Raw genomic sequence first — 12,810 nt, forward strand, 5'->3', positions numbered from 1 at the left:
CACTTTGACGACAGTGGGAAGGAAAAACTCCCTTTTAACAGGAAGAAACCTCAGTCAGAACCAGGCTCAGGGAGGGGCGGCCATCTGCTGCGACCGGTTGGGGTGAGAGAAGGAAGACAGGATAAAAGACATGCTGTAAGTGCAGACTGAAACCCAGCTCTGTATGTTTACTCTCTATGCAAGTGGTCAGAAACGGGTTTCCAGGAATCTGAAAATTGCACCTGACCTGGAAGTAATCCAGATGCATATGCACACAACCTTGAAATAGAGACGGTCCATATTTAAGTTTTAATAGGCAATGTCTCTAAACTTTGTTACACCTTGTATTGGCAAGAAGACCAATAACATACTGAATCTGTAAAGTAGCTTTGTATGATTGAAAAGAATCATTTTTATTTTACACTACATGCTTTTTATTTGTTCTCATGCTTTTTATTTGTTCTCATGCTTTTTATTTGTTCTTGTTTCTAATGTCTCTGTAAAGCACTTTGAATCACCTTGTTGTTGAATTGTGCTATACAAATAAACTTGCCTTGCCTTGCCTTGCCTTGCTAGCTCCACACAGAGGACAAAGCAAGGCCTGGTTTTAGCACCTTCTTCGTTTAAGTGAACTTTCTTCTAAATTACTGCCTCTGCAAGCAGACTCGAACATCACAGGGGTGAGGCTCCTGGATCTGAAACGGCCAAATAAAGGTCCCTCTCTTTTTGACTCCGCTAGCTTTGAGAGTGGAAAAAACATAAATAAACTTGGCGCCTAGAGCAGTCTGAAGCTGAACTTTAGTCACACAGTGACAATTTATGCATAGTCAAATAAGGACAAGCAGAACAGGTTACCTTAAACTTGAGCAAGAAAGCTGACAACAGGAAATGATAAGTTAATTATTATGTGGTGGTTAGTGTAGACATATTGCACAAAGTGCTTTTATTGGCGATCTGCTATTACCAGAGCGAGTGTGAGTGAAAGGCAGGAACTATCTTACCTGGCAGTTTCTTTGATGAAGAAATGGGAGTGTCCTGCAGGGATGGCCTGTCAGCTTGGGCTTTGGTGGAGTAAGTCACTTCTGTGGAATCCAGAGAACCTAAAAACACCCAAGTCATTAACCAACTCATGCTCTGTATGTTACACATACTGTAGATTTGCTATATTTAAACTCAATTAGTTTTTATATGTAATCAGTGACTCAAATACTTGAAGGACCTGGAACAGGAATAACTGTTGACAGAATACGTCGACTAAAACAGCAAGTCAAAGAAATGTGGTGGGTGTTAGCAAATTAAATTCAAGCTGTAAAGTTTTTAAAAGAGAAAATGTAACTCTCTCAAAAGCTCTTCTTCTAAATTCAGTCTGAAACTAAGAAACATTCAATGAAGAACCTGAGAACAAAGTATTCCACTTTACCTACATAAACATGTGGTTGAAACAAGAATAGCTTTGTGGGTTACACAGAATGAGTCTGTCCTAACAGAGAAATGGACTACCTGCTGCAAGACTGAATGTCCGTCCCTTTATGGAGCTTTGGATCGGAGAGAACCAGTTTAACACAGAGCCAACCACAGGAAGCTGTCTCAGCATTCCCTAGAATACACAGCAGGAGTTACAATTCATCATTTCAACACACAACTCAGTCTAGGCACACTCCCATTTATTCATCTGTACTGGAACACACAGTGAAGCAGCGAGCAAATCTTTCAAAAGTGTATACAAGCACCAGAACTTGTGCTTTTCTCTCTGAAGCTATTAATCTGAAGACAAAAAGAAAGTTGCTACTTCCAACACAGAGAACATTTAATTCCAACCGTTGGATAGAGACTGAATGGAGTTCAGAGCTGATTGTCTTGATTTCTGTTTTTTTTTTTTCCTTTGGGAGGCTCTTGAGAAGTTTTTAAGTAATACTTTTTTTGTTTTAAATAGTAAAACTGCAAAAAAAAACTTCTCAACATCACAGGTACAAATTTTAGTGACCATTAAGTTATGTATGGGCAACAAGGATTGAACTTGACTTGTGAAACAAATGCAAATGGAAAATTCAACATTGCTTTCACATTTCTTTAACTGCGTCCATTCCCATGAGTTTAATAGGAATAGTGATTGGGCTTTGTCTCTGTGTACCTGCAAGTTGATGCATCTTTCCAAATCTCAGCGGAGACTTGATATCGGCCACACAGTGTAAAGGAATCCATCACATAGAAACTTGTGGTTTTATTTTAAATTGGTTTCCCAGTGAAATAAATTGTACTGATTATTCTGAGGTTCCTGACAAACTTAAAATTGAGATCTTTTTGCCTTATTGGAACAACTGAACAAACACTATTTGTTCCCATCTTTGCAGTTTGGAGGAAAGTGGAATTTACATTTTGATATATAGGTGTTATCACAGTTGATGGATTACCCTTTTACCCCCTTGGTGATGTGGACATTCATGGGAAATGCCTAGAGTAGTAACATGCCCTACACCCATCTTGGTTGAAACAAAAGGCACTGCTTCTACAATGACTTCACTATACCCCTGTTTTCAGATTAATGTAAGCAGTTACACTAACACAGACCGAGAACAGGAGGAGACAAAAAACATCTCTATGTTTGAAGCTTATCATTCATTTCAGACCCTGAAAGTCAGCTTACGCTGGGCTCACCAGTTTTGGTACTTGTATCCACTTGTGAATGATTTAACCTATGATCTTAAGTTACCTACTCCACTACAAACATGCACGCGCACACACGCACACACCCACCTCCTCCACGAGTTTCTCCTCATTAGCCTTTTGCAGCTGCAGCTCTGCCTCCAGGATGCCTTTCCTCACCACCTCTGTCATGTTCTGCAGCAACTAAGCAGAAAAGAATCACTGCTTTATAAACGTAAATGTCATTAATGAAGAATAAGCCAAACCTGGAGTTCAACTCGTACCAGACATTTTGACATGTTTTTATAAAAGTATTAGCAATAAATAACCATTCATAAATTCCAGATGACAGTTTCCCTAGGCAACAATCTTATTAACTTTGAATGTAGCTATAACTTAAGTAAATTACTTTTTGAATTCTTGGATATTTATATCACCTAGGGCTGTTCGATGTAACGATATATATCGGATGACGATATAAAAACGTCTATCGTTTCATTTTACGCTATTGTTTGTTTCGTGGTGTCGCAAAATAAACTGTTTACGGCAATATTTTTTTTCATCGTTTTGATGGTCACTGTAGTGGCTATATTAATTTCTTAAAGTTCTCTCTTTCTCTTATATTTAATATAACCACACTACAGACGGACAAGAGCTTGTTTTTATGGGTTGTCGTTAGCAACAACGACGTTAACACCACCGCATGTCCGCTTGTTTATTTTCCACATAAACCTTTCAGAATAAAGCTCAAGATCCTGTTGAGAATTTTCAAAATAAACGGAATCACGTGAAAACGTATGCAGAGTATTGACGGATGAGAAGCAAAAAAAAAAAGAAAAAAAAAAAAAGAGTCGTGAGGTGCTAAAAAATAAACCTTAGACTCAAACGTTAGAACAGGCTGTGTAATAAATACTAAGTGTAATAAGCGGCCGTTACAAGTACACGATGCCCAGCTGGAAACACTTCACCTACCTTAGATTCACAGAATTTACAGAAAATATTACATTTTTTGTGATTTATATTGTTATCGGGACGATAGATGTTTTATATCGGGATATGAGATTTTGGTCATATCGCACAGCTCTAATATCACATCAGCCTAAACTGTCTAGGATAAGGTTGAGCGATATGTACAATTTTTCCAACTGACATTCATCAGTCCAATAAATGATAGGGTCATGCAGGTGACTTTCTGATGGGCGGAGCAATGTAATCATGCACAGACTGATTTGCGTGTTTAGAACACAGAACAAGTCCAAACATAGAGAAACTAGCTGCCAAAAAATACAAAGCACCAATTTGGGATTTCCTTGGCTTTAAACCAGATGAAAGAGGTAAACCCAAGGATGTAAGGCGTGTGCCACTTTGGTACAGTTGGATATAAAATTTGACAACGAAAAAAGCCTGCACCTGCTGCATTATATGCACTATTAATATCGATAAAGGGAGATGAAAAATACTGATGAAGAATAGAGATGGAGTGTTGTCAGAACACTGGTTAAGTTTATTAAATTCACTCAGTTAAGTGATTTCTCATATATGCTAATCTGTGCAGATGGTAAGAGCACACAAGCTAGTTTACCCTCAAAGACCAGAGGTCTATTCACACATGCATGTGCAAAGCCCCAGAAAAAAGCTGCTGGCTTCTCAGCTTGCCCGGCTGAAATCATTGTTAACAGGAGACAGACAAAAGAAGTGCAGCTTTCAGTGACAACAGCCAAGAAGATGGCAGTAATGTAAAGGATGGATGCAAACGGGCGAGGGTTTCGTGAAACCGCTTTCTCAGATCAAAAGCAAGAGATCACTTTATTTCAGTGAATTTGTCACTTTTTAGATTTGTCACTTCATTAAGTCAAGTATCATTAGCCAAATGCTCCTTCAGTTCCCAAAAGCAAACAAGTAGAGAGTTACAACAGAGATAAAAATGGTTCAGATTTTTTCAAATCTATTAAAATCAGTGAACAAAAAGTAATGCAAATAAAAAGATATAACACTGCTATAACTTCAGATATAAAATAAGGCAGAAATATCAGAGATGTTTAGATGGTTAGTCAGTTTGTGTTAGTTGACAAACAATAGTGTGCTACCTTATAGCTAGCTGCAGATCTATGGTTAAGCTAATGTAAACAGATTGGCAGCTTTGCCAACAATACAGCAACAACTGAATCAGAACTGGGAACAAGTTATTAACTGCAAACGCCATCTAAAGATTTTCAAATATTCTGCAAACTGAAAGCAGGACTTACCTTCCCGCTCTCCTCTATGTCCCTGCCCAGGGCAGCTATTGTATCCACCAGGTCTGAAACATCAACATCATCTGTCACCATTCCCACAAAAATGCAGCCCTGCTCTGTCACGAACTCAGGGCCTGAGAAATGAAACAAACAGAAACAGAGGAAAGAACAACAGAAATGGTTAAAACAGTGTTTTGTTTCTTTTTCCAAAAGCCTCTCAGATAAGTAGAGGTACCCACCAGTGGAAAACAGGATGTCAGTGTCAAGGTCTTGCAGTTTCTTGAGTAGCTCAGTGTTAATTTTCTCCTGCTCCTGCTTCTTCCTGTCCTCATCCATTCCATTAGCCTGCATCTCATACCTGAACATCACAGCATCAATCACATCCACAAGTGTGAAAACTACTGAAAACAAACAGATTTCTGTCTTTTTGTCTTTAGCAGTATTCTCAAATTGTCACAAGCAATTTGAGAATACTGCTAAAGACCAAAAGACAGAAATTAAATATGCAACATTGATAGTTTCTCTTAGAGTGATGATAATTTAACTAATTAAACAGATAAAGGCTTTAGTTATGTGACACTGAGCTTCCTTTCTTCTCATGTCTGCTATGCTAGTGCTATGGAACAACAGCAAATTAGGACATGATAAGATGAAGGAATTTTAATAAATATGGTTGTCTGGCTTCATCCATCAATATCCATTGACCAGTGCAAAGAAATGCCCCACCACAGAGTTCCTTGGACTCGATGCTCGGCTTTCTGCCTTGATGGCAATAGACCTTAACTGCATACATGTGTCCCTTTCTTTACCATGTCCAGTCAGAGTGTGACCAACTTTGGCAGACTAATATCACTGACTTTAATTGATTTTGACATTAGCCATTTGCTTCTTTATCAGTATCGAGATTTGTAACAGCTGATTAAGGAAAATTTGAAAATAAAGTGGAAATGGAAGAACACCCCTTATCCATGTCATGAGTGTTGATATTGCATGGTTTTCCCATCGAGGGTACTCTCCAACTTCACTGTTGGCAGAACAGTTCTTTTTTGGATTGGCACAAACACTACAACCAATCTGAGCAGAGTTGTGGGGAGTGTAAAAAATAAATAACTACACACAACAAATGTATTTACTTTGTGTGTCTGAAAGCAAAAAAAGACAATATATCACCAAACATCAGTATTGTATTGGAATGGGTCTTACAAATGCTGTATCAGCCAGTCTCTACAAGTCATTAAATTACGGTTGTGGACTTCAGTCAAGTTCCTACAAGGACTAACAAATCATCTCACCTTGTCACTTACTAGTCAATGGAAACTGAGCCATGTATAAAATAACAAACATATGCACTGTCTTGATACAACTAAGATATACAGGCTGTGAAAAAGTTTTTCCAGATTTCTCATTTTTTGTGTATTTGTCATACTTACATGTTTCAGATCAATAAAAAGATGTTCATATCAAACAATGATAACTTGAGTTAATACAAAATGCAGTTTTTAAATAATGGTTTCAATTATTAAACAACAGAATCCAAATCTACTTGGCCTTCTGTGAAAAAATAACTGCCTCCTGAACCTGATAACTGGTTGTCAGGCTTTTGACATCCTGGATAAGTCGTCGATGCGCTCGTGGGATGATTCGCACGATGTGTTGTTATTTTGAGATTTTAGTCTTTTTACACAGGGCAAGGGCCAATAAAGGAAATCATCATTTAAAAACGATATTTTGTATTTACTCAGGTTATCTTTCTCTAATATAATCATTTAAATATATTATATTTAAGTGCTTTTTATATAGCACTGTATAAATCATTTTACGTCTTTGTTTTGATCTTACTACTACTACTGATTAATAAATATGCAAATAACATATTTAGTAAAGAACTTCATGTAAGCTGCATGCACCCTTACCGGACAACTCCCAGTCCAGGCCAGGCGAACTCGTTTATGTATCTGAGTGAGGGTGAACGTTTGTGTGTTTCCTCTCTGAAGTCTTCTCTGAGGGACATTGTGGAGCTCATTACAAATACCAGCTCTGTCATTTTCTCCACAATGGACTCAACATCCTCTTCCCGGGTCCCCAGAACTAGAAGGGAATGAGAAGTGAGAGTTGCATGTCTCCTAACTACTCAGGTGGTAGTTATCTGCTGATCGAACAGTCAGTGAATCGAGCCCTACCCGATAAAAAGTGTTTAGGCATAGATAAAAGCATTGCATAAATATGTATTGTGTGTCACATGTTATGCTGCATGTGACATCATTCATCATGACCGGTTTGGTGGTGGGTCGGTGATGATCTGGGGAGGCACAGACTTCTACTGGATAGCAACAGCAGCCTGAACACCAACTATTACTATGTCCTTTTCGTCAAATGATGTGGCATCCTTGGTACCCAGCCTGCATTTTCCCCCCACTGAGATCTGATGTGCTCTCTAATTGTTCTTCCCCCTCCCCCCTTTCCTTATTGAAGTGTATATTGTATATAAGTAAGAGCAGAATGTTGTAACGTGAACACAAGTTCATGTTACCTGCAGCTGTCAGGAGGGGACTGAAGCGTACGCAGGTGGCCTCGTCTTCAAGCTCCACCACATCTATTCCACTGGTGGGAACAAGTTCAGCCAGCTCTTCACCCAGCTACCCCAACAGAAAAAAAAATAGAAACAAAATACATATATATAATTCAGTTTGCTGAAGAAACAAGAAGGACAAGGGACCTATAGGAAAAGGTTCAGTTTAGACAAGCTCACAATTTAAACAATGTAAACTGGTACAAAGACAAAATATCAAATGTAGAAATTAAAAAATCTTTTTCTTTTAAAAAAATGTTGCTAGACAATATTGCATATAAAACAAAAAATGGCTGCAGCTCTAAATTTAGAAACATCCTGTCTCAGAGTGATGCTGAAAAACTAGTTCATACATTTATTACTTCTAGGCTGGACTACTGTAATTCATTATTACTGGACTGTCCTAAGCCAAACCCCTGAAAAGCCTTCAAAATGCTGCTGTACTGTCAGGGACTAGAAACAGAGAGCAGATTTCACCCATTTTGGCTGCTGGCTGAAAGTGAAGGTGGTTCTTGGGGTATATAAAAGTAGATTGGGTTTTTTCAGGACCCTCTTCTGTGGAACCAGCTCCCAGTTTGGATTTAGGAGACCATGTTTACTTTTAAGATTAGGCTTAAACTGTTTGTTCTTGATAAAGCTTATAGTTAGTGCTGGATCAGGTGGCCATGTATCCTCACTTATTTATGCTCCAACAGACTTAGGCTGCTGGGGACTTCCTGTGTCGCAGCAGATGGCTGTCCCTCCCTGAGCCTGGCTCTGCTTGGGATTTCATACTGTTAAAATCCATTTTTTTCATTCCTAGTGTCAACAAGTGTTTGCCAATAGGGGCTCTTCTCACTTTTGGGGTTTTCTCTGTACTATTGTAAGGTCTTTACATTGCAATATAAGGCACCTTCAGGCGACTGTTGCCTGGTCTGATCAGTTTTAACTGTAAAAATCACAAATGATCGTGAGTAACTTGATCCTTGGCATCACTGATGGTATAAATACATTATAATAGTGTGTCAGGCATTTTTTGGCATGCTTTGATTACTAATATGAGGCACAGTTGTGCCGTGTCCTCAAATCTTTCAGTGACCTTTCTGTGTGGAGTCGTGCGTTTCCTCTGTGCCTCCACAGGTTCCTTTGGCTTCCGTCCACCAGAGGTGGGAATTAACAAAGTACAAATACTTTGTTACTGTACTTAAGTAAAATTTTCAAGTATCTGTACTTACATGAGTAGTTTTTTTCTGACCACATTTTACTTTTGCTCCCTACATTTTTAAACAAATATCAGTACTTTCTACTCCGTAAAACAGACTCGCTACTTTTGGTTTGACACATTTTAGGGGAGTTAGTTTTTGTTGCCACACACCGGAACGACCTCGGGTGTCCATACATTGAGGTTGTGGTACTTTGGCATCTAGCGAGTCCTACTGAAGAGGAATGAGCATAAAGGTAATGACTTTTCTTTAAGTGTCAGATCATTTCAAATGCAATTTCTCTACAGCTCAACAAACATCAGCAAACGCACAAACTGTTTGTGTGCAGTTTGTCTGTGTTGCTAGCTAAAGGTCCAGCTGCTATATTTCACAGGGAGAGAAAAAGAAAGAGTCAACTTCTCTCAGATAAGAAAGACGGGACAGGAGAGAGCTTAGATTTAAAGGTAAGGCCTGCTCAGTGGGATTTGATAAACAACACTTTTAAAGCTTACATGTGTGATGTTTACAGATATTTTATTTTGAAAAGGTCGAATGTAAGGCGGAAGGAAATTAGTAGAAGAAAGAACGAAAAAATGTTATAGGAACAAGTTAGCGCTGCAGACTGTATTGCCGCTGCAAGCCTGAGAATTAAAGAATGGAACTGAGAAATACTGAAGGTGTCATCATTAATGCTTGAGGCATGCAAACATTACAACATGCAAGTCCTCATGTTTTAAAATCAGATACTGGGTTTGCACATGTGACATTTTCATATTGTGAAACATCCTGCAAAACAAAGTAAGCTATACTAACTGTGCTATTTAAGGTTGCATGAAAATACTTGCTTAATAATAGTTTAGTGCAGGATAAACAGTTTAGTTTGTTGTACTGTGATGCAAAACCCCCCCGCAAAGAAACCCAGTGTGTGACTGGTGCACAGTGACTGTGGATTCATGGTCAGAGTTAGTTTACATCAAATGTAGCAGATTAATATGAATTTTAGCTGATGATCCTTAGATCCACTGACTGAATTCCACCTTGATACCAACTTCATACTATCTAGAAAAAAGCCATCATAAACAGTGTAGTGTCAGTGTAATGGATCTGCCAGGACAACTCATGAAACATCTGCTGATATGTTGTTGAATTAAGTCGTGAACATCCGCAAAGAGCACAGACTAATCTACTGGAGCTCACAATAGAAATGATTGTTAGTGATGATTCTTTTCCCCACACTGAGCCATTACAACCAGTTTTAGGGTTCCCCCAGTTCCTGAATCCACTTTAACCCCTGACTCTGTAAAGGCAAAGTGACCCTCTACAGTGTAGCAACAGAAAATAATATATTTTTGAAGTTAATATAGGACAAGGTTCAGTTAGCTTTGCACGAATAGAAACCTCCCCCAAAGAGCTACTTTCTGACTTTGAGTATATTTCACACCCAGTACTTTTTTACTTTTACTTAAGTAAAGAAGTTCAATCACTAATTCAGCTTTTACTGGAGTAGTTTTTAACAGCGGTATTTGTACTTCTACTTAAGTACAGAATGTCCTTACTGTTGCCACCTCTGCCTTTCACTTTTGTTCTGGAATGTTAACTGGAAATTGTAAATTGACTGTGGATGTGAAGCAGATACAGTGCTCAAAGTGTGTAGCACTATATGAATATGTGGTTAAAATGTGACTTGTAGGTAAGACAACTGAGCATTGTTTAAATGCACAGTTGTAGTCAATATGGGTATTGCCAAATTTGAGCGCTTCAGTGCTCGGGTAGAGTAGAAAAGTCCTATGTAAGAACCAGTCCATTTGCTCTTTACCATTTGTCCATCTGTTGATGACCACAGTGTCTAATGGGTTGTGTCAAAGCTCAAATCATCTGAAATTGGTTTCAAATATATCAATGAGTCCACTGTACTGAGATGACCTCCATAAATAGAACACATCTGGGATGTGTCATCATAGATGTCCATCAGAAAAGGCTGCAACAACTGTGTGATGTCAAGAACTCTGAGGAATGTTTTTCAGCATCTTGTTCAATTTCATTCACGAAGATTTAAGGAAACAGGGGTCCAACCCAGTAATAGCAAAGTGCTCAGTGAGTGCATGATGGACACAACACTTCCATGTCACCGTTCACATTTTCTGTTTTAACTGATGTTTTAGACACTTACATGGGATAGTAGATTGGAGCAGCTTTGACTAGCATAGACGCAAATGTGCAAGCTACAGTACATGTTAAAAAAAGAAGAACACTCACCCATCTGTTGAAGGCATCAAGGACCTCTTTTTCTCCAGCACAGAAACTCTCACTGGATGCTAAACACACAATACAGAAGGAAGCGAGATCGATATCTGTGTATGGTGATCTTATTGTTTGGATGTCACATCTCAGTCATTTTCATTTTGATAGTTGATTCTTCGCAAGAGCAACAATGCATGTAAAGACTGTATGCTTTGAAGGAGGGAAACTTTGTTCTATTTTTTTAAGTGGTGTTGAGCAGGCTTTCACAGTTTTCCTTTGCCCATCAGCACCTTGTTATATCTAATTCACACAGAATAAAGGCAAAAAACACCTTTGAATACCAGACTTCAAAAAGTCAGGCAACTATTCCTGAAGATTAATTAAAGACATTATAAAATAGCAAGAGAGTTATAGAGAGTTCTGTTTTGCCTTATTTAGTGTATTTCAATGTTTTTCTATATTTTGAACTGTTATAATAAATTGCTCCAACTACTTCCTAATTGGCTATCAAAATATAAAGAAATAAGAAGAGGTGGGTCAAGACATTTTACAGTATCGCAAGTTCAATTCAGTTCAGTTGCTACAACTACACATGTTTCTTTTCCAGCTATTTATTAATGAGTGACTTATGTATATATATGTATATATTGTACTATTCTTAGTTAGCGTATTGTCTGTCTTGTTAATGTTGGTTTATGTTGGTTTATAATGGAGCACTGTAACAAAAAAAAAATTTCCCCCAGGGATCAATAAAGTATTCTGATTCTGATTCAAGAGTTACATAGCGTTGTAGTTTATTAAAACAGAGGGCAACATTTTGGAGGACAGAGGAAGATTGATGCAGCAGGTCTACACCAGCAAGTAGAAGAAATGATGACGAAATGTCCCATTCCCAAGAAATGACAGTCCATTCATCATCCTCAAACTTTTCAACACCTTAATATCATTGCTAATGGGAGGTGAACTCAAATTTTTTTTAAATCACAATTTCCATACCACATCGCACATTCACATCCTCCATAGATGACCTGTTGATTGATAGACTGTAGCTTTCAAACACTGGCTGCTCAAGTCATTAGCTGGCAATATTTGCCTTGCTGTGCTCAAGTTTCATAATTATTCATCTGTCTTAAATACTGTCTTATCTTATCCTTAGTCTTTAATAGAACTTCTGATTTATTTTTGCATTTTGAGAGCATGAAAGTCTTACCAGTACTTTCTTCTTGGTTAAATTTGAATAGCACCACAGGAGAGTCTGATTCATCCTCAACCTGTAGGACAAACAAAGATACAGGTCAGGCATCCTTACTCACATCGTAACTTTTTAACATGGAGAAACAGTTAACATAAAATGAAAGGGTGCAGTGTAAACACATATTTAAGCATCAACGCTTGGTGTCCATGGTTTCTGAATGTATTATGTCTGTGGTAATGGATGGACATAGAGGTTCTGTATTACTTATCAAGTAATATCTGTATGGTGGTGGTAAAGTGAGTCCTTGTCTCACAGTATGAAGCAGCCAAATCAAAGCTCCAGCTTAGAGGATTTAGCTGGTCAAATAAACTGGCCACTAAACGAACACTTTGACCAATAAAGAACTGGTTAAATGTTGGTTTAACTTGATGCCAGCTAGTTTTAACTGGAAACATGATGCCATCATGAATGGATGTATACTAAACAAATGAATAAAAAAAATATAAGATGGACTGAAACACTCAGCTTTTAGTGTTTGCTGACGGCTTGGTCCAAAAAAGCAGTTTATATGCAAAACATCCTGAGGAGATATTTTGCATATAAATGCATTGGCTCCCTTTAGATCAGTGGTCCCCAACCTTTTTTGCACCACGGACCGATTTAATGTCAGACAATATTTTCACGGACCAGCCTTTACGGTGCCATGGATAAGTACAACAAAATAAAATGATAGGACCAAGACGAAAACTGTGGTATTTTGTAAATATA

The 12,810-nt window shown here is 38.2% G+C and overlaps 1 protein-coding gene across 1 annotated transcript in view; it reads right to left on the bottom strand.

Moving 5' to 3' along the window:
* pdxdc1 (pyridoxal-dependent decarboxylase domain containing 1) overlaps positions 1–12,810 on the bottom strand; it is a 34,117-nt gene that overhangs the window by 3,552 nt on the left and 17,755 nt on the right. Inside the window, exons 14-22 of the mRNA XM_080904518.1 lie at positions 12,058–12,118; positions 10,863–10,921; positions 7,387–7,492; positions 6,770–6,944; positions 5,096–5,214; positions 4,869–4,990; positions 2,734–2,826; positions 1,480–1,576; positions 981–1,079 (exon numbers count right to left, since the gene is read on the bottom strand). Of these exons, the coding sequence (XP_080760644.1) occupies positions 981–1,079; positions 1,480–1,576; positions 2,734–2,826; positions 4,869–4,990; positions 5,096–5,214; positions 6,770–6,944; positions 7,387–7,492; positions 10,863–10,921; positions 12,058–12,118 (931 nt within the window). The remainder of the gene's footprint in view (positions 1–980; positions 1,080–1,479; positions 1,577–2,733; positions 2,827–4,868; positions 4,991–5,095; positions 5,215–6,769; positions 6,945–7,386; positions 7,493–10,862; positions 10,922–12,057; positions 12,119–12,810) is intronic.

Source organism: Rhamphochromis sp. 'chilingali' (assembly GCF_963969265.1).
Source record: "Rhamphochromis sp. 'chilingali' genome assembly, chromosome: 15".
Taxonomy (NCBI): Eukaryota; Metazoa; Chordata; class Actinopteri; order Cichliformes; family Cichlidae; genus Rhamphochromis; species Rhamphochromis sp. 'chilingali'.